The sequence below is a fragment of the Malaclemys terrapin genome, chromosome 3 (assembly GCF_027887155.1).
Source record: "Malaclemys terrapin pileata isolate rMalTer1 chromosome 3, rMalTer1.hap1, whole genome shotgun sequence".
In the NCBI taxonomy this organism is placed as follows: Eukaryota; Metazoa; Chordata; order Testudines; family Emydidae; genus Malaclemys; species Malaclemys terrapin.
The window spans coordinates 87,453,218-87,479,226 of NC_071507.1; the positions used below are offsets into that span (position 1 = coordinate 87,453,218).

Sequence of the window (26,009 nt, forward strand, 5' to 3'; positions counted from 1 at the left end):
GAGAGGTATGTAGGTAAAAAGCCAAATCCACAGCTGAGTCTTTTCTACATTAGTCATTTTTTACCTTGAGTTAATTGATTGCCAATTAACCTGAGTTACTTAACAGGGCTAGAAAGGTAATCTGGACACTCCCCAAATGTTTGTTCCAGAATACAAAGGGATTGTGGTTTACCTTGTAGCCTAGTGTCCACACCAGCCTTTACAACTTTTACCTCCTTTAAGCTAATTGGCAACAAACTTGAGGTAAAAAAACTTTATTGTTGACCTGGTCTAAATCCATGTAGTAACTGGCCTCACTGATGCTGTGCTTATTTACAACAGCTGAAGATCTGGCTGAGGCTGTTTGATAATTATATTCCATTAGAAATTGTCGCTAGGCTAACTGTATGTCAGTGCTGCATCTATATGAACGGGTGAATGCAGGAGCTCAATTTTCCATTTTTATGTATAAATTCCATCTCTTGATAGCAGTAAACCAACTAGGGAGTGTATTTGAAGGTCATACCATTACTGAAGTGCTTTAAATCACTTGGCCTTTGGTCTTGTGCTTTATAAAGCACTTTGAGTTATGCTATAATTGCCCAGAAACACACTGCCTGTCATGCTTAAAGGTACATTTGTCAGGGTTGGCAGCCCCACAATTTGATTTACCTTCCTAAAATGATTTTCCAAAATGGTTTAATTTTTAAAGTTCCTGGGTTCCCAACTTCCATGATTTTGTCATGAGTCTAGTGATAGCTGATGTTTTTCTCAAAGCCCAATCACCCAGATTCATGAGGATCTCAGCTTTCATGAAAAAAGTAAGTTTCTAGCCCTCATGTTGACATAGACAAGCTTGAAAATGTGACCCAGGTGCAGCTTAAAAGATCAGAAAGTAGAAGACAAACACAATGAGCCCAAAATTTGTAATTACCCTCCCCCCCAACAAAAACAACCTCATGATTTTTGAATGAGTGGGTGTGGCAATACTGAAGTTCATGTAATTCTTTATTGATGTACTTTATATCTATGTATTTAAATTAATAAAATCAATTCCAAAAGCCTCATTACATGCAAGGCTATGAAAACAACCTGCTATGGAGATGCAAGGGTGACAACAACTTATTTAGTGAGGAAACTTACAAACAATTATAAACTATAAACAATTAAAAAAAGATGTTAAGAGCTATGAAAAATACTAGTGTCCTTTTTATATAAACAACTCTGCAATGTTTGGTTAATATAGAACTTTGTTTTGGGATATATAATACATATACAAGGAGCTAATAGAGGAGGTATCTGAGCCTCTAACTATTATCTTTGGAAAATCATGGGAGACGGAGAGATTCCAGAAGACTGGAAAAGGGCAAATATAGTGCCCATCTATAATAAGGGAAATAAAAACAACCCAGGAAACTACAGACCAGTTAGTTTAACTTCTGTGCCAGGGAAGATAATGGAGCAAGTAATTAAGGAAATCATCTGCAAACACTTGGAAGGTGGTAAGGTGATAGGGAATAGCCAGCATGGATTTGTAAAGAACAAATCATGTCAAACCAATCTGATAGCTTTCTTTGATAGCATAACGAGTCTTGTGGATAAGGGAGAAGCTGTGGATGTGGTATACCTAGACTTTAGAAAGGCATTTGATACGGTCTCACATGATATTCTTATCGATAAACTAGGCAAATACAATTTAGATGGGGCTACTATAAGGTGGGTGCATAACTGGCTGGATAACCGTACTCAGAGCGTTGTTATTAATGGTTCCCAATCCTGCTGGAAAGGCATAATGAGTGGGGTTCCGCAGGGGTCTGTTTTGGGACTGGCTCCGTTCAATATCTTATTAATGACTTAGATATTGGCATAGAAAGTACGCTTATTAAGTTTACGGATGATACCAAACTGGGAGGGATTGCAACTGCTTTGGAGGACAGGGTCATAATTCAAAATGATCAGGACATATTGGAGAAATGGTCTGAGTTAAACAGGATGAAGTTTAACAAAGACAAATGCAAAGTGCTCCGCTTAGGAAGAAAAAATCAGTTTCACACATACAGAATGGGAAGAGACTGTCTAGGAAGGAGTACGGCAGAAAGGGATCTAGGGGTTATAGTGGACCACAAGCTAAATATGAGTCAACAGTGTGATGCTGTTGCAAAAAAAGCAAACATGATTCTGGGATGTATTAACAGGTGTGTTGTGAGCAAGACACGAGAAGTCATTCTTCCGCTCTACTCTGTTCTGGTTAGGCCTCAGCTGGAGTATTGTGTCCAGTTCTGGGCACCGCATTTCAAGAAAGATGTGGAGAAATTGGAAAGGGTCCAGAGAAGAGCAACAAGAATGATTAAAGGTCTTGAGAACATGACCTATGAAGGAAGGCTGAAAGAATTGGGTTTGTTTAGTTTGGAAAGGAGAAGACTGAGAGGGGACATGATAGCAGTTTTCAGGTATCTAAAAGGGTGTCATAAGGAGGAGGGAGAAAACTTGTTCACCTTAGCCTCTAAGGATAGAACAAGAAGCAATGGGCTTAAACTGCAGCAAGGGAGGTCTAGGTTGGACATTAGGAAAAAGTTCCTAACTGTCAGGGTGGTTAAACACTGGAATAAATTGCCTAGGGAGGTTGTGGAATCTCCATCTCTGGAGATATTTAAGAGTAGGTTAGATAAATGTCTATCAGGGATGGTCTAGACAGTATTTGGTCCTGCCATGCGGGCAGGGGACTGGACTCGATGACCTCTCGAGCTCCCTTCCAGTCCTAGAATCTATGAATCTATATTCGCCTTATCCCAGCTGATAAATTTGAGATTTTTTTTTAAAACGACTCTCACATGTTATATTTTCCTAAATAAGAACCCAAACTACATAAAAAGGAAAACACCTGGAAACCCATATCATGAGTGAGGAAGAAACATTAATTAATTTTTATCACAGAGCTTTATAATGGACTGTAGAAAGTTTCCTACTGTAATTGGTATATACATTCAACAGTTTTATTGTATATCAGAGCACATCATTTTGCTCAGCTGCTGGAGAGGCATTGCTGAACTTTCTTTTCCATCACAAACACCTATTAAGCAGTCAGCATAAACTCTTCTTGTTACAACCCCTGGCATCACCCCCATGGCAAGTGGACACAGAACAGCAATTGCTGAATTGTGTATGAAAATTATAGTTTTATTGTCTACACAATTGAAGGTTTAACTCTGACTTCTGCTCCAGTCAGCTCTGTTATAAAGAAGTAATTCTTTCGCAGAACAAATAAGCACAGTACACCATTGTAATCTAAGGAACAGGCACTATTTATGTATTGGAAAGACTTGTTCACAACAGTGCTAGCAGTTTAATGGTCCAGAAGCCACTACTTTAGCAGCTGTAGAGGAAGAAAGCATGAACAACACGATATTATACAGAATTGGTTATAGCCTTTGAGAATACAAATGGAATCATCCCGTTGACACAACTGTCCTATCTGTTAGTTTAACAAGCACGACTGATAGGTAGGGACCATGTATTTAATGTTGATATAAGCGTCTTCTCCACCATAGCGCTCAAAAGCTTCCAGTGTCTCTTGAATCAAATCTCCAATATTTTCACGCTTCTGCTGGCTGTAGTCAATACCGTCTCCTGAATTCACTGGTTAATAAAAACAAAATACAACATCATGTTACAGTTTTCCTTGTAGCTTTCTGAAAACACGACATAGCTAAATAGAATTGCTGGTCAATTACAATAACTTCACTGCAATCTTTATCCTGTGACATATAATGTTGCAGGATTTAAATATATGAAATTCTATTTATCCATTCATCATCCATCCTGTTTCCATTGAACTTGTCAATATCGTCTAAAATATATTTGTAATGTGCCCATTATCTTAGTATCTAGGTGCTATTCTGGATTTTTAAAATATAGAAAACAAATTTTATTAACATCCACAGGCGTTGTCTCTGGAGACAGTCTCATAGCTAGTCAGTAACATCTTAAGACCATTACTGCTTCATTTCATAGTGACAGTTGGGACAAAATGCAATTGCCAGATATATAAATGCTTATCTCTGAAAAGCTAGGGTCTGCTGTGGTATATGAAATCCTTAGTGGGATGCTTTTTTGGGACTGTTCCATGCTAAATACCAGATCCACATGCCTACAGTGTTTCAGATAGTGGAGCTCAAAGAGGGGGTGTCACTTGGCCAAAGAGATATATTTGGAGCACAACACACCACTCAATCTACTTCTACTCCCTGAAAAATGTGTTACATTAAGTTAATGTCAAGAGGACAAATTAGTCTAGCTCCTAGACAGAACAACAACTGTCACGGCCTTCTTTAACCTGGAGCAGGTTGAGAACTGGCTGTGTTGTTTATTTGTGCACAAACAGCACATTAGCTAATGTAAAGAGCTCAGTGTAAACTGCTGCACAAAAGTTTTAAAAATGCAAAACAGTGATGGATAATTCTGCTCCCAGGGATTTTGAGAGAGATTTAAAGGGGAAAAATGTATTGCAATTTGCCAGAAAACAGCACTTCAAAATCTCCAAAGATCCGACTCTCTCAGCATGAATATTCTCCAAAACGTACATCAACAATAATTTGTTAAGGACACTGGATGGCTTAGGGAATTGTCAATGGGCTCTAGTCCAGCCAGGATACAAAGTCACTGGTAGTGGTTACGATCTGATGCTTGTTTGGTGGTCCATGGGAAATTAGTTAGTGGCCTCACTCCAGTTATTAGTGGACAAGTATCTACATCATATAATTCAGCATCTCAAATAATACTATCTGGCCATTTTGTTGACAGGCTTAGCGGACAGGCCAAGGATACAATTATCAAGGACACTGAAACAACTTCACACTGCTAGAGACAATGGTTCCTTTCAGGTCAGGACTAAGGCACATTAAAAGGGTGGGCCAGGTTTTACTGCTGCCGTATCTGCAGTGCCTGTTCTTCAGAGTGCAGATCTATAAGGCCCCAATCCAGAAAAGCACTTAGCCACATGCTTAGTTTTAAGCACATTAATTCAATGGGACCACTTACATATTTAAATTTAAGCATCATTCATGCTTAAGTGTTTTTCTGAATTTGGGCCCAAATGACTCCTAGAGCTAGATCTGGATTCTGGATTTCTGTAGTTCTTACAGAGAGAAATTGGTAAAAATTTTGCAGCCCTGTACACATGCAGAGATCAGCTGAACAGTGGTTATGTGAAAAATCATTGTAATGGTAGAAATTTGATCCTAGAGAACTGCTAACACTCTGTTACAGTTACATGTATAACAATTTATCAACCTTGTAAACTCTTATGCGTTATTTATTTGCAAAATGTTGTATAAAATTATGGTATGTAAAGACAAGTATTCTCATCTGAAAGATATGATGATGGCTCCCTTTTAAAAAAAATCACAACTCTCTATCTGATTACATGAGTGATTTCAGAACACATTTGTGACACCACGACTATGGAAATGGCTATGATGTTAGAAATAATGGACTATACCATCATGTGGAAGACAGCAACCTAGTATTGCAGCAGATTGTTTTAATTTACACAAAATGGGTTGTCAACCAGCAATGGTAAGAAAGAAAGAAAGAAAGAAAGCATTACAAATGAAATGGTGTTTTGGTTAAATATGCTTTTATCTAACAAAAAAGGCCTTAGATTGATGGTAGCACTTCATCTATGAAGAGAACTGTACTGCCAACATTCCTGACAGCGCCTGAAGGTATTTGTGATTTCATTAGCTGCAACAGGGGAAGCCCTGATCTTACGTCTTGGCCAGGGCTGGCTGCAGGTACCAGCTTCTCAAGCAGGTGCTTGGGGCGGCTGCTCCGGAGAGGGGCGGCAGGTCCAGGTATTTGGCGGCAATTCGGCGGATGGTCCCTCACTCCGTCTGGGAGTGAAGGACCTCCCACCGAATTGCCGCCGCAGATTGTGATCGTGGCTTTTTTTAGATCGCGACTTTCTGTTTTGTTTTGTTTTGTTTTGTTTTGGCTGCTTGGGGCAGCCAAAACCCTGGAGCCGGCCCTTGTCTTGGCAGATAAGTAAACGAATTATTGATTTTCAAATTGTTTGCTAAAATCTGTAATTTTTAATCCTACATTCTCTTTGATAATGAGCTTAAACAGCTTTCATATGTCTTAAAAAAGTCCATTCAAAATGCCATAATATTGAAGTAACAGTGATATATCACAAAGTGGGAGATCTGGATTAGGTCTCCAGAGGATGACTATGCACTTCAGTTGTGGTGGGGGCAGGATGTATATCTCAGCTGTTTCCTGTGCAGAAGAATTTGTAGAAGCGTTCAATACTGGGACAAGATGTGTAAAATATTTCCTAGATTAAACAGCTTGGAGGTTTGATTAAAAAGTACCTGATAGGGTTAGGCAATGATAAGGGAAACAGTATGCAAGGGATTGCTGAGGTGATGTGCAGACTATCATTACAAAAAAATTTCATCAGATGTGCACAACCTGTGCAAGGTTGATATCCTCAAGACAGTCATTGTCCACTCTAATTTCAAGACACAGCTTACAAATGACTATACCAAAAAAGTTATTGCAGCATTGAAGTCATCTGCTAAGTACCACAATAGCCATCCTACATAGCTATAGGAATTAGCAAATCTTTCAGACAAATAAAGTAATGATTAACCTAACAGGACAATATCCACCCCAGCATTTGTCAACACTAGATGGATGAGCCAGACTGATTTCCTAAGCACACCTCAGGCTAAATACCTAGTCATAATAATGATGAGTACTTGGAAAAAAATTGCTACCAAATTACAGCAGTCTCAGTATGTCCTTCTCCGGTTTAACTTTATTTCACTGTTGGCTTGTATATGGAGCCCATGTTGTCAGCCACAGAAATGCTGCATATGCGATGTGTGAAATGGATGGATCTGATTCATGCTCTTTAAGAAGCTGTTCTTTGCAACAGTAATCAACAAGAAGGAAATGTTAGAAAGCACATTTGTCATACTATGATGTCAAAGCGAAATGTCTGGCAGATTCAGCATGGATCAAGAAATCTTGTCCTTAGAGAAAATGTTGTTACTTGTATAGAACATGCATACTGAAGGAATACTAAGATTTCAGGTCTAGAGGACTGGAATTGGGAAAATATTTTTTAATTCCTTTCCTGGATCAAAAAAATAGTTTCTCTGCCTCCTAAGCTCTGTACAACAGTATATGATACTCAAAGGTGAACTGAAAGGCTTTTTACCTGTCAAGAACTGCTTTAGTTGATGAAATCACTAGAACAAAGATATGCAGGAGTGGCATTCCTTACACTGCTCTAGTGAGCAGGGCCGGCTCCAGGGTTTTGGCCGCCCCAAGCCAATTGCGGCAGCAATTCGGCGGGAGGTCCTTCACTCCGACACGGAGTGAGGGACCATCCGCCGAATTGCCGCTAAATACCTGGACGTGCCGCCCCTCTCCGGAGCAGCCGCCCCAAGCACCTGCTTGACAAGCTGGTGCCTGGAGCCGGCCCTGCTAGTGAGGCCATCTGCTGTAGCAGGGGAAACACAGAGCTCTGAAGGCCTCAATACAGGTCTGGGGAGGAGAGTAAAGGAGGATGTGAAGTTTGCTTTAAAATGTATTTGAGGCTAGACATGATTCGTATCCTATTCTTTAGTATCCTGAAACAGGATACTAAAGTATTATTTGACAGGTTTCAGAGTAGCAGCCGTGTTAGTCTGTATCCGCAAAAAGAACAGGAGTACTTGTGGCACCTTAGAGACTAACACATTTATTAGAGCATAAGCTTTTATGGGCTACAGCCCACTTCTTCGGATGCTGTAGCCCACGAAAGCTTATGCTCTAATAAATTTGTTAGTCTCTAAGGTGCCACAAGTACTCCTGTTCTTTTTAAAGTATTATTTGTTTTCCAGTTTATTTAATTTCAGCTCATTTTTAAGTTTCGGAGAGTTAGTATTACAAATACAAATATTAAAATCACGACATATTAAAGAAGGAAAAGCAAAAAAATCTCTTAAAGTGTTAAGGATTGAGTATATGAGGGCAGTCGCCATGTCCTGAGGGGAACCAATTTGTAAGATTCAATCTGATCTACTCGTATCTCTGGGAGTTCTTTAGAATCTTAAAGTGTAGTAAAAATTCTTTTAGTTTACTAGTGCTCTCTTTTAGGCAGACCTGGTCTCCTTCTATTCAAGGTGTTTTAATCTGCTGGATGTGCTGAAGCGCCTCTATGTAAATCAATAGTACTAAAGCTTGCCATTGACAATGACTGTTTCCAAGGTCCGACTTCATGGACGACATGAATTAAAACTGGAATGGCTGTACAACCATAAAGGTAGAAAAGTCATAGCATTTGGAATATTAGAACTTCCCAAGATTTTAAATTCTTCAAATCTGCTCAGGTCTTGTTGAAAAGAATGAGATTCAAGCAGACAGCTGAAGAGACTTTGAAGCAGGCCCTTTACTCTGAGCTTAAACATTTTTTTTTATAACAAAGATGTGAGACTGTAGTCAAAGACCATTCAACTATTTCATTTCTAATGCACAAAAAAAGGATTTAAAATGTGTATTCTGGGATATTCTGATTCCAGCAGACATTTTTGAACAAATCAATAGTAAATAATAACAATAATACATAGCTCTTAGGTATTGGTTTTCATTCATAGATCTCCAGGCACTTTACTATGGAGGTTAAGTATCATGCTTCCCTTTTTTCATTTGAAAAAACTGAGGCACAAGGAAGTGAATTTTGCATCCTTTTGCCAAAACTCTACTTCCCTTTACCAGTTGGTGTCAATCCTTATTGCCATCTCAAATGCGATGAAGAGGGTACAATTCTAAACTACTCCTTTGCTTCACCTTGTGGCCTGGACTGTTTTAAATCATCATCATTGTGTAGCTGGATACAGTCCATTTAATACACCTTGGGAACCTCATTTCAAGAAGTATTATCTCTATTCAATATACTGCAATATTGCTCCACCCAGTGTTCGCAGAGAGGAAAACGTAGCAAAGGTCGTGATGAAATTGCGTGATATGTCACAGCTACCATTAACTAAAGACTTGTTTAATCCACCACATGATCATCTGCCCTCACATTGTCCATTGTGGATAAGTTTTACTGAGTGAAGAATTTACAGTAGAGGACGTGTGGCGAGCTTCATGGTCCTCAAAAAAAAAAATAATTATCTTGTCTCGGACCCCCACTCATTGTCAAACCTGGGTTTGATTTACTGCAAAGACAATGGAGCCTGCTGAACCGGTTTCGCAGCGGACATGGAATTTGTGCTGCAGCAGAATTTCGGTGGCATTTTAGCAACAGTCCACTGTCAGCGTGGGCAGTCACAAACCATGACACCTATTATGGAGGACTGCAAAATGACTCAACTTCCTGGAGGTTTTCATGCCTTGAACATCGTTGATAGGAACGCTGTGGCTTGGCTTGACTGAATTGCATACACCAAATAAATAAAATCTATATTTGCGCATGACAGAAATAAACAATTCCTTTAGCATACTGACAATAGTCTCCACTACATAAACTGAGTAATTTTGAAAGCGACTGCATATACCAAATGATCAGGCACAAATTTTAGCTGTAAAGTTTAAAAAAAAAAGTATGATTGTCTTTATCGTTATTTTGCTGAGACCATAAAAAGGGACACCAACATGTTAATTTTTTTAACGTTCTGCTTTTCTTGTATTAAAAACACCTTTTAATTATTCAAGCTGAAAGTATTTTGCAAAGCTATTGGGCCAAATTCTACCCTTGAATATGCACAGAACTCCCACTGACTTCACCAGGAGCTTTAGTTGCATATCCAAAGGCAAAACTTGGTTGCCTAATTTACTTTTCACCACTGAGGCCCATCATTTATCTTCTACAATGCTACAGTGTTTAGTTACAAACACTGCAAGGGAAAGTTTAAATCTAAGGAGAAACCAGATATGTTTGCAATTAAACAAACACCAAAACATACATACTTATGGAAACATTTTCTATTCCTCTAAAATGTATTTTATCAAAACCTTTATTTTGGGTCTAAATTTACTTGATATGGTCTCTTTAGGTATTGTATCTGCTGATACTTTCTTAATTCTTACCCTGTTTTTTTTTGCTTTAACAATAGAAAGAACCTATATTTTGTGTTGTCTTACATACGTGGCTAAATTTTAGTTTACTTCATAAATTAACATCTGTTTTTAGAATAAATATATTGTTTAGCTAAAAACAATTCTGATAGTCAATGACTTGGTGAAAGAATGGAAGAAGTAATCTGATTGGAAAGAAAACATTTGACTGACTTACGTTTTTAGTAAAGATGCAAGCCTATTGGAAATAGTTTTAACTACTTGTAAATTGCTGCTGTAAACAAAATTTTTTTTTTTTGAAAATGAGCCAAGATAGCAGCTGTTATCACAGTTTTCCATTTCCAGGAAACATTAGCAACATCAGATGCAATCCATTCTAAGTCCAGCTTTTTTTTTTTTTATTGAGACACTAAAATGAAAACCAAATCACAGATTTACTGACAAATGTTATTAGCAAACATAGTCAACCAATAAAGGGGGAAAAGATATTTCTAAAATTATTTATCTTTTTACGTACTTACATTTCTCTAACAAACTTTAACTTTGAAGTCTGCCCATGTTTGTACTAGTGATCAATATCATAACAAAGCAGTGTTAAATAATCTTAGATAAACAGCATGCACAACAGGGGACAGAAGCATGAAGCAGAAACCTCAGTGGCCTTGATGCACTGTTTACTGTTGCAAAATAATAAATTAGGTCACAAATCGTGCTTAAAGTGCAAAAAAGGTTGCACCATTTGGGCAGATCAGATGTTTTCCCAATTACTTTGTATAAGCTCAGTTGTATCCAAAATATCTTTTGTTTGTAGAAAAAAAGTGTTTGTGTGTGCAAAGTGGGAGTGAGTTTGCTAGCCATGAGCTGAAAATACATTTGCATATTTTTTGATGCTAACTTCTGTTCCAATTGGAGCTCAATTAATGCAAAATTCATGAAAACAATGTATAAACATACATAGACATGGAATAAGCATTATTTATTTTATAAAGTAACATGAAGCGACAAAGCAGAAAGTCCAAAATATTTTAAGGATCATTGATTTTTATTATAAATGATAATCACACAATAATCCATATTTAATAAAACCACATTAGTTCATACATAAAATAAAGATGCCCCATAATATGTCCCTCCTTTAGGAAAGCTTTTGTTCATGTATGCAAAATGCTGAAAGGAGCAGGGTCCCAGAACTGCATGAATGGAAAGTTCAGTAATTCATGACTTAGTATTAATAGAATGTTAGGCTATGTTTGTATACCTGTCACCATCTGTTATGGAATATGTTTAATCTTCTTTACAAAAATGAATGAAAAGTTCAAGGGCCCAATCCTGCATAACTCGCATGATTAAAAGCCTCTGACTTCAGTGAGAGATTTGGAATTTCACTGACTGCAGAAGTGGGCCCAGTATTGTCATTATAATGTAACCATAGAAAAAGAAGTTAAAGAAATAAATTGTTCCATGAGCATTAGTCTGAGTCCTGTGACAAAAATGAAGAAACTGGTTAAGTGTGCCTAAAATTGCCTGTTTATCCCTTTTTTACTGTTCCCTAAAGAAGTGGACTGAAAAGAAACTTTAGGACAGTGGAGGGTGCTTAAAGATAGAGAAGGAGATGAGTGTGGAGGGATGTGCAGATTCTCCAAGAGGTATTTTGTGTATGTACACAACTAGTATTGAACACTTGTACTTATGATGATTAGAGGACTGGCAGCTCAGGAAACTTAAGTGTGCTTATTTATTCTCAAGCTAGGTATACAGTGCAGACAGTTGCAATATGAGCTTCTTAAAAATCCATAGCAATAACCTTAACCCTGACCTCTAAAGCAAAAAAATATTTAATTCTTTATACTGATATCTCTTTTAAACAGAACTAGGCAAACTTTGTCACCTGAACCAATGTACATGAAGGTTAGAAGTGTATGACCCTCCCAAGGGTTAAATTTGCATTCCTTTTGTGAACAACAGTATGAGAGTCACAATAAATGAATGCTCACCAAAAGGCAGTTAATAAACATGCATTTTTCAGCAGAGAAAGCTTCTATTTGAATTGGTGGCAGCTTTTCAAACAAAATGAAGTATGTATATGTTTTACATTATTGGCAGTAAGCCAAACTTTACAATAAACTGACACATAATGCTGCAGTCTTTATTTACAATGGAAGATGTGATGCAGCTAAAAGATGGAAGGAAGGTTATTCTCTTGTCATTAGCCTTCTCTGAGTAAACTGTCTCTGCAGATGCACCATTTTTGTACTGTGAATGCTGAAACCTTTTGAAAGCTGTAACGCCATGGGCAGCACATACATACCTTATCCAGAACCAAATGTTTTGACTGAGGCTATAAGAATACTTGTTTCAAACTGGCCCCTCCCCAGTTATTTCTGCTTTGCAAAAGTCTCTCTAAACTTGCAGGAAGGTGAGTAGCTGGGGAGAAGCAAAGGAAGAAACACTCAGAACTCCAGTTATAGATGAGTTACCTTCATTTCTTCTTTGAGATGATGTCCCCACTCATTTGGGACTTACCAGCTGTAACAGACCCGGGTGGAAGACAGAGGAGCACTTAGTTCAATAAAAGACTGAACTCTCCAAATGAGCATCTGTTTTAGCACCAGTACTGACAGAATAATGTTGACTAAAACTGAGAGTTGAGCTCCTCATAGCAGCCTTACAGAAACGGGCAGGCTTTTAAACATGCTGTAGAAGATGACTTTCTTCTCATAGAATAAACTCTGAGGATATCTGGTTATGGACCTATGTATGGTTCTAGTGGGTCTGAATTCAGAATTTGCTCTAGTTAGAAATGGTTTTCCCTTCAGACTTCCCCACAAAAGCAATGAATAAATCAAAGGAGATCTCTGAAAAGATGTTGCCCTACCCAGACAGGTCAGACTTCACTAAATGTTCAGTTAGTACAATATTGCTTCCTCAGGCAAGTCATGAGATTTTTGGAAACAAGATGAGGTTAACACACTGGTTAAGGTGAAATTGTGACGACTCTTTGGGGAGAGATGTGGCGTAGGAGTGCAGCACTGCCTTGTTCTTGAGGAAGATTGTGAAAGGTGGATTTGGAATGAATACCTGAATCTCACTCATTCACCCTTCACACTGATTTATTAGCCACTAACAATGTAACTTTCCGAGAGAGGTAGTATGGAGAACATTCCCCAACAGACACAAAGGGAAGTAATAAATCTTGGTTGTATTACATTTATATTCTATGACAGGTGAAATTCATAGTGTATAGATCTGGGATCTGCCAAGAAGAACCTCTTACAATATAGTTGTGATAGAAGATTTTCCTAAAAGATATCACATGTATATGCAGGAAAGCATGAGACCTAGCATGATTAATTGATTCTTGGGATTGCAGTACTATTATTATCTTCATGTCCATGAATCTCTCTTCTAGGAAAAAAGCTATAGATGCAAAATAAATAAATAAATAAATAAAGTCAGTCCCTGAGTTTGTAAGAAATTGACTTCTCCTGCACCTTGATATGTAATCTTGCTAAATAGTGATATGCTTGTATTCCATAGTGAGCAGTTATGTGTGGGGCTACTACCAAAATGTGAAGTAAATCCACTCTACCCAGCTGCTAATCAAAGTTGCTGCAGGAGCTGAGATAGGTGGTCTGTCATGGGAGTACCAGCTCTGGAACTGTCTGCCACTTTGGATCTACCAATAAGAACCTCTCTGAGTCTGAAAAGCTGAGAACTAGATTGTGTCTGTTGGTAATGGCACTAGAAATTAAACTTTAGAAGCAGGGATATCCCATCATTCTGTGGAGAAGACCAAATGACATGTTCATTATGGTCTCTGGGCCAGCTCTACATATCTAGGACATAATCACATAATAACCTCAAGCAACAACAGAGCTACCATTCATAACAATGGGAGTTTTGTACAAAGATAGAGAATAGAATATGTCCCTTATGTAGGATTCCATCCCTTCTCCCCCGCCCCCAGTCTATCAAGAGCTTGGTACTGCCACTTAGGTCAGGAACTGGGCTCTAGATTTGGACCAAAGAGAGCAGAATTAGACATGCAATGTGGCAACACAGAGAAAATGTTTTTCTCTGGATACTTATGCAAGCCTTTTTGTGATTAGTTCATTTGCTACTTAATATAAAATCATCTCTTATTTTGTCATTTTTGTGATGGCATGATACTTTGTACAATGTGTTTTCAAAACTGTGCTCCTAAAATTTTTCCATAGGGACTACAATGTAGTGTTATTAAGACACTTAATGTTTCCAAAACTCTAATGCAATGGTGTATAATCTGATAAATAAATATATAAATAAATAAAAGTGGTTTACATAAAACCATAAAATCAGAAATTACTAACATTTTTTCTGAGAGATTGTTATTGTTAATACACTTTCCAATGTTTTAAGAGGAAAAATGTTTTCATATAAGCAAGCATAATTTTCCTATTTATTTTGTTAACTATTGTATTATTCTTTTTGTTCATTATTTTAAGATAATAGTATTGTTCTTTCAAAAATGATATCTCATTATCTCCCTTCCCATTTAAAACACTATTGCTTTTTACAAAAATACTAAAATATATTTACAGGAGAGGGAATAAAGAAGGAAGTTTGCTTTACTGTATCTATGCTGTTATTCTGTTGTTGGCAAGTATATTAAAAAATGTCTAGTACTACTATTTGAGACAATTTTTACCTTTGTAGAACTGGAATAATCCACAAGCATATTGTCCCCTATAGTCATATTTGTTTTCCACATCCAATGAATGTAATGTACACCAAAGAAAAATTCCACTGCTTTTCTTTTGAAGAGGGCATATGAGACACACAGCGGGGCAAATTCTCTCTTCCTTTAGATCTATAGTCCTTTACTGAAGTCTAGGGAGTTGCATGGTTGCAATGGCAAGCAAAACCTGACCCAGTGACTTAGAAGTGAAATATTCCTGGCACTCTTGTACTTAATATATTTATTGTATATATTTTTGTCTAAAGGCTGACCTAAAACCAAACTCTGGATCGGAACAGCCCCAAACTTGGGAAAAATCAAATCTGGATGTGAACTTTGTTTCTCAGTTTAACTTCTCTCTTTACCTGCTGCAGATGTTCTGGGAAGGCAGGAAGTGAAGTAGTACTAGCTGTGTAGTGGTTATCAGAGCCATCCTCCAGAAGCAGGGAAGAATGACTTAGGGCATGTCTACATTTACCTCTGGAGCAATCGATCCAGCAGGGGTCGATTTATCGTATCTAGTGAAGACGCGCTAAAGTGACCACTGAGCACTCTCCCGTCGACTCCAGTACTCTATCAGAGCAAGAAGCTTAGGCGGAGTCGATGGGGGAGCGTCAGCAGTCGACCTACCACAGTGAAGACACCACAGTAAGTTGATCTAAGATGTCGACTTCAGCTACGTTATTCACAAAGCTGAAGTTGCGTAACTTAGATCGATCCCCCCACCCCCCAGTGTAGACCAGGCCTTAGTGTGGATGCTGGGGAGAGCTTGGTGGGCTATATACTGCCAGTCCTTAAAAGGTAGGGTTACCAGATAGCAACTGTGAAAAAACGGGACAGGAGGTGAGGGGTAATAGGAGCCGATATAAGAAAAAGTCCCCAAAAATGGGACTGTCCCTATAAAAATGGGACATCTGGTCACCCTATTAAAAGGGACCAGTGTGAACTCCCAACTAGCATATGACGCGTAGTCTGGGCATCTAAACCATGTCTCCTTGGGAGTATGGGTACAGGCCAATTAGCATAGAAGGGAAGTCACCCACCTCATGTTTTCTTGAGTTCTAGCCATGTATTCTGACATCCTACTGTGCTAGGGTCGAGGGACATGGGGTCAGAGACTCTCTATGCAACCCTCAGCACATCCACACAGAATATGACCCCTTTATGTTCTCTATAAATACTACTACAAGTTTATTAAATTTGTCTTTACAATTTTAACCTCTGATTCATTGTTCTCAGCTTCTATGCCTTCCACCTCTGATCCTCAGAGAACCTTGAATCTGTTGACTGAAGCTGAAGATTAATTTATACATATGTGCACAGGTGGGGTAGACAAGAGAGAAAGAGAGAGAGATTGCTGGATGCTCCAGGTCAACTTGACTAGTCTAGAGATTTCTTACAAACAGCCAGGAAAACAGTTAACTGGCATTGTAGTGCACTGTCTGGTTGAATATTTGTCAATTTACATTTTCTTATGTTATAAGGAAGAATTAAAGTAAAACACTGTGAAGAAAATCTACTTTGGTGACTAAAAACATGCCTCCTGAGCATACATATGCTTGCATTGTATTTAGTTTTACATTAGAACCAATCAAACAACCATTTCCATGAACAGTTATTTTTTGTAAATATGTGGTATCTCGGTCAAGTTTAAAAGATGACTTGGAAGAGGAAAATGGCAAGCATCCAAGTGGGAGAGCTTTTAAAAGAAAGATCCTCTTACACTTTTCCTGAAATGCTTATTCTTCACTGCTTCACTTTGGGTACAGTCAACCTCCTGGGAAGAGATGGAAAAGTGACACCTCACAAAATGCCCTTTCTGTCTCTCTCCACAGATGGGTGTTTCATCTTATAGTTTGTTTTATGATAAGGGAAGCCTTGCATTTAAAGGCCTGTGTCCCAACTCTGTGGATGCAGTGCTGAATTGGTGCCCCTGGAAACAGTGGCTCTGGAGTAATTAATAGAAAGCACAACTTCAAAAAATATTGTTGAGGATTTGCGGAATAGTGGGCCACAGTAGCTAATGTAGCATGGAGGCCTTTGAAGAAAATCTTTGAAAGTCATTTTAAAGAGGGAGGGATACACTGTACTAGCTTCTCTCAAGGCCCGTTAACATGATGAGCAACTGCAAATAATTCTCCATATATCACCAAAAGGCTGGGTCACTGAATGCTGATTTATGGAGGCTGCTTCCTGAACAATAATAATTATATATAAAACGTGCTAGCTTCTTTACTGACCAATAAAATAGACAGGCTTTTTACCAAAGCATTTACAGTATAAATGCAGACATGACAGAGGAAGTGGCAAGCAACAAACAATGAGGGAAAATAGGAAGATGGGAAGCCAAAAGATGTAGTCATATGGTCACGGGGTTACTGAGCTTTGTTACAGGCATTTCTTGAAGGTTCTGATTTACACATACACAGCGGTACAATGATAGCCTTGCCATATATATTTGGAACAGAGTTTCCATTATAATTCTAATTAAAAAATGTCAGTCAAGGAGCTCTACTAACCTTGGCAACTGTGTTTCTGGGCTGAGGGCGATCAGTAAACATTGTGTCGATTTAACTTTGTCTTGTAAAATGTGGTTTAGTTTTTATTTTATATGTGCCTATAACTTTTGATAGGCACGTTGTGTAAATTAAAAGAGGTATTCTGCAGGCACTGAAAACACGATTTTTTACAAGATTTGCAATTTATCCTTTGCACCCCTGGCTCAATGCAGAAGGACTGTGAAGCATTTATGGGCCACGATCACAGTCTGGCTGGCTCCCTTGTGTAGGGTGACCAGATGTCCCGATTTTATAGGGACAGTCCTGCTTTGTCTTATACAGGTGCCTATTTCCCTCCCTCCAACCCCTCTCCCCCCGTTCCGACTGTTCACACTTGTTATCTGGTCACGCTACCCTTGTGGGTAGTCTCAGCTATGAGGCCAAGGAATGGGGTGAGTCCTTCCAGACCAGGACTCATGTACAGTGGCAAGCCATATAGGGAAGTCTGCATTGCAGCTGCCTGTTTTGTGGCTAAACCTAAAGCTTTGTTTTCTAGTGTTGTAAATCCAGCACTTTTTTTGAGCAATTTATTAGTTTTAAAAGTGACACCCTCCTATACTTGCAATTCCTTCTTCAGACCCACATTTAATGTGATGCCTAAAATAACTAATTTGGAATTATCTAAAAATCTTTATCTATAGGGAAGGCTGTATTAAAAACTTCGATTATGAGGACATGGCAAATTGCTATCTGATGTGTTTGGTGTTTCCTTCCCCCTTACCTTCCATCGCTAGCCTCTTTTTTTAGAATGTAAGCTCCCTCAGGGAGAGGCTGTGCCTTCTTTTGCATTTGTACAGCAACTAGCACATTGTGAGTGCTACCGGAAACAATAACAAACCGCAAAAATGAAACAAAACCAGAAAAGACCTCATCTTATGTTGGCAAAATTAAAACATTTCCATCCATTTTTTTAGAATAAAAAGTCAAAGTTAATAATGAACTGGAAGAGAAGCCCTTTTGTTAAGTTGTCAATTTAAGCCAAAATTTTCAAACGTGGGTGCCTAAAGTTAAGCCCTAACTAAATTTGTAGACAGCTAAAGAAGTGGGCTGATATAAACATTTCCTGAGCCTCTCCCCCCGCCCCCCAACTCATGAAATGAAAGCTGCAGATGCTCAGCACCTCTGCAAATGAGGCTGTGTACTTAGGTATCTAAATATATCTACCTTTAGATCCCCAAATCTGAAATGTTTTGCCTTAAATTATCAGTGTGGTCGTTCTACTTCTCTTTTTATTTAATCACAGCTGGTTTTATTTCTATACAAAGTCAGCAGCATAAAAGCGACAAAACTCCTGCAGAACTTCTTATAGTTCTTCTAAATTGTTTGTACTGGAGTAACATGTAAAGGCCCCAAACAGGGATCAGTGCCCCACTGTGCTAGGCATTGTACAGAGATAACAAAAAGATGATCCCTGCTCCAAAGAGCTTCCAGTGTGAGTAAAGACATAATCGCAAGAAGATCCTTTAAAATATATAAAGAAAAAATAGAGAGTGTGACCATGAGGGAAAATGAACAACAAATATAACCCAGCTTTTCCCCTTGTCTATAACATCCTCACTTTGTAATAGGCTAAAAAAAACCTCTCAATGACAAGGCGGAGAGAGGGAGCGAATGATGAGAGAACATTTAACTATGTTTAGAAGCCCCAGAAAGCAAAGCTCAGCAAAATTCTGCAAATTCAGCTTTACAAAAATGAATCCAAGTTGCTCAATAATATAAAGCTCACACTACACACAAAAAAAAAACAGATCTACTTTCTGATTTTGCAACCTCTTACACACATATGTAAGAGGTTGCAAAATCAGGGCTGGAGTGTGTTTATCTTATTTCTAATAATATCCTAATTAAATAGATCTGTACATACAAGATTTGGTAGGGGAAGTTGAAGTGGGTGGCAAACTAGGCAGCAGTGACCATGAGATGGTTGAGTTCAGGATCCTCACAAAAGGAAGAAAGGAGAGTAGCAAAATACGGACCCTGGACTTCAGAAAAGCAGACTGACTCCTATAGGGAACTGATGGGCAGGATCCCCTGGGAGGCTAATATGAGGGGGAAAGGAGTCCAGGAGAACTGGCTGTATTTTAAAGAAGCCCTATTGAGGGCGCAGGAACAAACCATCCCAATGTGCAGAAAGAATAGCAAATATGGCAGGCGACCAGCTTGGCTTAACAGTGAAATCTTCGGTGAGCTTAAACTCAAAAAGGAAGCTTACAAGAAGTGGAAATTTGGACAGATGACTAGGGAGGAGTATAAAAATATTGCTAGAGCATGCAGGGGTGTAATCAGGAAGGCCAAGGCACAATTGGAGTTGCAGCTAGCAAGGGCTGTGAAGGGTAACAAGAAGGGTTTCTACAGGTATGTTAGCAACAAGAAGGTCAGGGAAAGTGTGGGACCCTTACTGAATGGGGAAGGCAACCTAGTGACACATGATGTGGAAAAAGCTGAAGTACTCAATGCTTTTTTTGCCTCGATCTTCACAGACAAGGTCATCTCCCAGACTGCTGCACTGGGAAACACAGTATGGGGAGGAGGTGAGCAGCCCTCAGTGGAGAAAGAACAGGTTAATGACTATTTAGAAAAGCTGGACATGCACAAGTCCATGGGTCCAGATCTAATGCATCCAAGAGTGCTGAGGAAGTTGGTTGATGTGATTGCAGAGCCATTGGCCATTATCTTTGAAAATTCATGGCGATCGGGAGAGGTCCCAGACAATTGGAAAAAGGCAAATATAGTGCTCATATTTAAAAAAGGGAAGAAAGAGAACCCAGGGAACTACAGACTGGTCAGCCTCACTTCAGTCCCCAGCAAAATCATGGAGCAGGTCCTCAAGGAATCCATTTTGAAGCACTTGGAGAAGAGGAAGGTGATCAGGAACAGTCAACATGGATTCACCAAGGGCAAGTTGTGCCTGATCAACCTGATTGCCTTCTATGATGAGATATGTGGATATGGGGAAAGCGGTGGATGTGATATATCTTGACTTTAGCAAAGCTTTCGATACTGTCTCCCACAGTATTCTTGCCAGCAAGTTAAAGAAGTATGGATTGGATGAATGGACTATAAGGTGGATAGAAAGCTGGCTAGATTGTCGGACTCAACGGGTAGTGATCAACGGCTCGATGTCTAGTTGGCAGCCGGTATCAAGCGGAGTGCCCCAGGGGTCAGTCCTGGGGCCGGTTTTGTTCAATATCTTCATTAATGATCTGGAGGATGGGATGAATTGCACTCTCAGCAAGTTCGCAGATGACACTAAGCTGGGGGGAGAGGTAGATATGCTGGAGGGTAGGGATAGGGTCCAGAGTGACCTAGACAAATTGGAGGATTGGGCCAAAAGAAATCTGATGAGGTTCAACAAGGACAAGTGCAGAGTCCTGCACTTAGGAAGGAGGAATCCCATGCACCGCTACAGGCTGGGGACCGACTTGCTAAAGGCAGTTCTGCAGAAAAGGACCTGGGGATTATAGCAGACGAGAAGCTGGATATGAGTCAGCAGTGTTCCCTTGTTGCCAAGAAGGCCAATGGCATATTGGGCTGTAATAGTAGGAGCATTGCCAGCAGATCGAGGGAAGTGATTATTCCCCTCTATTCGGCACTGGTGAGGCCACACCTGGAGTATTGTGTCCAGTTTTGGTCCCCCCACTACAGAAGGGATGTGGACAAATTGGAGAGAGTCCAGGAGAGGGTAATGAAAACAATTAGGGGGCTGGAGCACATGACTTACGAGGAGAGGCTGAGGGAACTGGGGTTATTTAGTCTGCAGAAGAGATGAGTGAGGGGGGATTTGATAGCAGCCTTCAACTACCTGAAGGGGGATTCCAAAGAGGATGGAGCTAGGCTGTTCTTAGTGATGGCAGATGACAGAACAAGGAGCAGTGGTCTCAAGTTGCAGTGTGGGAGGTCTAGGTTGGATATTAGGTAGGTTGACCAGACAGCAAATGTGAAAAATCAGGACGGGGGGAGGATGGGGGTAATAGGAGCCTATATAAGAAAAAGACCCCAAAATTAGGACTGTCCCTATAAAATTGGGACATCTGGTCACCCTAATATTAGGAAAGACTATTTCACTAGGAGGGTGGTGAAGCACTGGAATGGGTTACCTAGGGAGGTGATGGAATCTTCACTCTTAGAGGTTTTTAAGGCCCGGCTTGACAAAGCCCTGGCTGGGATGATTTAGTTGGTGTTGGTCCTGCTTTGAGCAGGGGGTTGGACTAGATGACCTCCTGAGGTCTCTTCCAACCCTAATCTTCTATGATTCTAAGATATCAGGAAACATAGTGCCAAATGCCGCTCTCAGTCATAGTGATGAAGCTCCACAGAAGTCAATGGATTTGCACGTGTGTAAATGAGAGTGGAATTTAACCCCCACCTCCCCAATACTGTTAATCAGCTTCTCATTAGAATCAAGAGGAATGACTACACCCTCATTATTGTGACTATAACCCTCCAGTAGGAAAGCAAGGCCTACACTAGACATTTTCTAATTTTTAAGATTGCAAACTAGATATCTAATACCTGGGTTTAAGTAGCATAATATGAGGAAGAGTTAGATTATAATAGTTACAACAACAGAATGTTGCTAACACTTAGACTACACATGTATTTGTGCTGAAATATCACTAAACTTATGTAAACAGATCTAGAATGAAAGTCAAGGAATGTCTCCACTGAACTAAAAACTTGGTTTATTTCCATAAGCCAAATAACATTTTCAGGAAACAAACTCTAAAAATTATTGATGTAGAACAGTTTTATTGCATCAACTGCAGAGCTCCACTGAAGAAAAGAGAGAAGAAACCCTTAGGCCACATTTTGTGTGACCTAATTCTTTCAAGGTTGCATTCTGGCAAATTTTTAGGAATTGACAATATAAATGAACTACAGCTCCCACTGTAATGTTTTCACGGAATCTCTGCATAACTTGCAAACAGCGCACACTGCACCAAGACTACAGTACATCGTTTTTTTGTATAGTTTAATTACTTTTAGATGTAAATGAGCAGAAAAACAATTATCACTCATCCAGCAGGAGAAACAGCTACGCTTCTGTAAATTTCTGGTATTCTAATGCTGAGATTGTCAATTCTAAGTTTCAAAGAAGCTGTAATATAAACTGCAAGGCAGTTAATGGTTAGTCTATTAGATTGTGGTGGAACTGCAGTCAAGACAAACGAAGGAAAAAAGGGAAAAAAAGGAATACGGTTAAATCCTGATTGGAGCTGCTGGTGCAGAGCTGGACTCAGCTATGAGCTCAGGCCTGTGTCCACTGAAGCTAACACATTGAGATCAATGGGAGAAGGACCAAGATCTGTGATTTTGCTAAGCATTTGCTCTTAGTGGATGGAATGTTAGTAGGAACATAGATTAACTTTATCCTAGTGATATAAAATGGTTTTTATATTAGTTCAAGGCAGAACATGCTAATTTCTTCTATATGAGACTAAATGACCAAACCAACAAATGTAGTTTAAGAAAAAGAAACACCAGAAATTATATAGTAAAAGAATTCACATTTCTTTCATGGGGAAAGTTTCAACTTCCCACCTTTTGCATGGTTACACTGAGCAACACCTGGTAACACTACAATTAGACTCACAGGGTCTGACTGACGTGGCCCAAAGGGAGCAGAATCTTCCTGCATCTACCCACCATAAGTAAAGCTGGTAGCGCTGGCTCCTATGTCTCTTCCTGTGGTCCTAGTGTAGGGACAGGGATGGGTGGTGTTCTGACTATTCCTGGCCACAGATACTCCCTTAGATGCAGCTGCCAGCTGTTGTAGATTAGAGCAGCCCCTAAACTAGTCTAATGTATGTCTGGGCTGAGAAGGAACCAGGCAGAGAATCAAAAAGCTGCAGCCAACTCTATGATTTCCCTACCCTTTCCTGCACCAAGCAGATCTTTGCTCTCATTGTTTTTGGTATAAGCCAGCTTTCTTAGGAGTTTATAGTTCTGCTGTTTTAATTCACACTGGCCTGCCTCTGGATGCATGTTCACAGCAGGTGAATCTGTTTAAATTTAACAATGGCTTTAATTGGATAGGCTGCATTTTAGTTAGCATATCAAAAATACTGCACCTTCAGAAACTAAAATATTGAGAGTGCTTATGCCACTGGAATTTTTTATAACTTGATCTTTTATGAAGTGTAAAAGTGTAAAACATAATAATATCAGAATATTTCACCCCAATAATTATTTATAGACAAGTCACAATAGTTTATCATCCACATCTATTGCAAGAGATGTGGGTTCAGCATCACATCTGGAAGAGTTTATAAACCCCTGAATGACGAACTCATATTAGAGGCAATAGATATGGACAACAAAACTAATATGAATTGTCCAAAAATACATATTGTGGTGAAATACTACATAGGCAAATGTTCAATTTTCACCCACAGTCAGTTAAAATGGAAAGAGAAACATACCTAATGTTATATATGGCAGACTAGCATTTTTAAATAATTCAAATGCCAGAATCCTGTATAATACAGCTTTTCTATTTAAAATTGTGCATAAGGTTTACTGGTAGCATCTTAATAGGGGATAAGTGTTTGGTCAGCTGGTATTTTAAATGCTGTATATATGTTCACTTAGATGTTACAAATGAGTAGTGGAACACTATGTACATTTCAAATATGTTTCATAATGCAGATTATAAATGTAGTCTGGACATCAATTATGCACTCATTGATTCCTTCCTTCCTATTACTTAATCATTGTGGTGCCTAGGCAGCAATACAACTTTATAAAGGATATTCTGGGTGAATCATAATTCTGTAATTCTATTCATATATTGAAAGACCAAAGGACCCAATGTGACGTCCAGGTAGATTTTTTTTCCTTTTAAATTTCACAGTTAAAAATAGGGGCATAGCAGAAAATCCCTTTGATATATAATATTAATAGTTATATGCATAGGAATATTTCTGATGGTAGAAATTGTGACAGGTTGTGGTCTCAATTGACAATATTATGCAGGTCATACTCAGATATACTTCTCCTTTACCTCTAGCACAAAGAGCACCATCTTCCAACTATCCTAATGACTGGCTGAGATCAGCACTTTGATGAAGGACAACTGCTTGAATCTGAATCTGGGCATGATAGAGCTAAAATCAGTGGGAAGATGAAACCATGCTGAAGAGCTAGCATCCTTCATCCCATCACCTGAAATGAAGAGTGTCTACCCTCAGATAATCAAAACAGTCTACAACCAGAGGATTCCTTTGGATTCCTCAGTGTTGCAGGCATAGGCGCTGACTCCGTGGGTGCTCTGGGACTGGAGCACCCATGGGGAAAAATTGGTGGGTGCTCTGCACCCACTGGCAGCTCCCCGCCCCAGCTCACCTCTGACTCCTCCCCTGAGTACGCTGCTTCTCCCCCTAGCTCACAGCTCTTGCCACTGCCAAACAGCTGTTTCATGGCAGCAAGTGCTGGGAGGGAGGGAGAGGAGGGGGAACACAGTGTGCTCGGGGAAGAGGTGGGGCCGGGGCGGGGATTTGGGGAAGGGGTTCAATAGGGGGCGGAGTTGGGGCAGGGACTTTGTAGAAGGGGTTGGAATGGGGGCGGGATGGGGCAGGGCAGGGGTGGAGTCGGGGCGGGGCGGGGGGGCACCTACACTTGCAGGATGCTCTAATATCTAGTTATGCAAAAGGCTTTCTTCCACCTGAGACTGGCTAGAAGGCTGCGCCATATCCTGCTGGACTATGACTTCACTATAGTGATTCATAGGGGTGATCCACATCTTGGAAACTTCCAGGCTGGATTACTGCAACTCACTTTCCCTAGCTATGAGCACAACAATTTTTTAAAACCTTTGATTATCCCAGAACAGAGTAGTCCACATCCTCAGCAATTATCAGCCTCACCCTATTGTTTCCCACCCCACTAGATGGGATCCCCACTGAATTCCAGGCCAAAGGCACATCAGTCCTAAGCCCTTCATGGAATTGTCCTTAGGAATTTTAAAGAACATCTTCCTCTCTGTGATGACAATCTCCCTCAGCTGCTACATTTCTCATTAACTATGAACTCAACTATTAACTCAAGGGTGAAGCTCAGGAAAGCAGGAGACAGGTCTCTTTTAGAAACAGGACAAAAGTTTTAGAACTCACTACCAGAAGACATTACAATGACCACAAACCAAGTAACAAAGCAGAAAACTCTCTTCTTGAACTGAGAGTTTCCCACAGACACAACTAAAATCAGTAAAGAAGAGGAAAGAAGGAGATATAAAAGGAAAAAAATGAGTGATGGCATGAGACCACTGGCCTATTGTGATTCTGATAATTTATTCTTTAGAAAGCACTCAAATAATATCTATCTATATACTAGAAATAGTTTTGCTGGGATATATTGACTTAATAGACAACTACATAGTTTCTCTTTTTTTCAGATTTACATTTAAATAATTGACATTAAGTGATAAATGTTTTGCGGTTGTTACTATAATCACAATTGATTGCAATGGCTTCCAAAAAAGGGAAATGCTGCAAGTTAGGAAAATGTGCTGTTTAAAATGAATGTCTATAGTCCTTTGTATTTGTAATAAGATATGGGTTACAACTGTGTAATTAACTGACAGTCAATTATAAAGCCTGAAATTAAGTGAAGACTGTTTATTTAACTGTTGCATTTTAGTATGTTTTTGTCGGGCAAATGAACAATAACATGGAGGGTGTGGAATC

The 26,009-nt window shown here is 39.4% G+C and overlaps 1 protein-coding gene across 4 annotated transcripts in view; it reads right to left on the reverse strand.

Moving 5' to 3' along the window:
- Nucleotides 1–969: 969 nt before the first annotated feature.
- PACRG (parkin coregulated) overlaps nt 970–26,009 on the reverse strand; it is a 461,469-nt gene continuing 436,429 nt past the window's right edge. For 3 of the 4 annotated variants that reach the window (XM_054021340.1, XM_054021337.1, XM_054021338.1), the window contains one exon: nt 970–3,615. In XM_054021340.1, coding sequence (XP_053877315.1) covers nt 3,455–3,615 — 161 coding nt within the window. In that variant the 3' untranslated portion in view covers nt 970–3,454. The remainder of the gene's footprint in view (nt 3,616–26,009) is intronic. The other variant, XM_054021339.1, reaches the window with a different exon arrangement.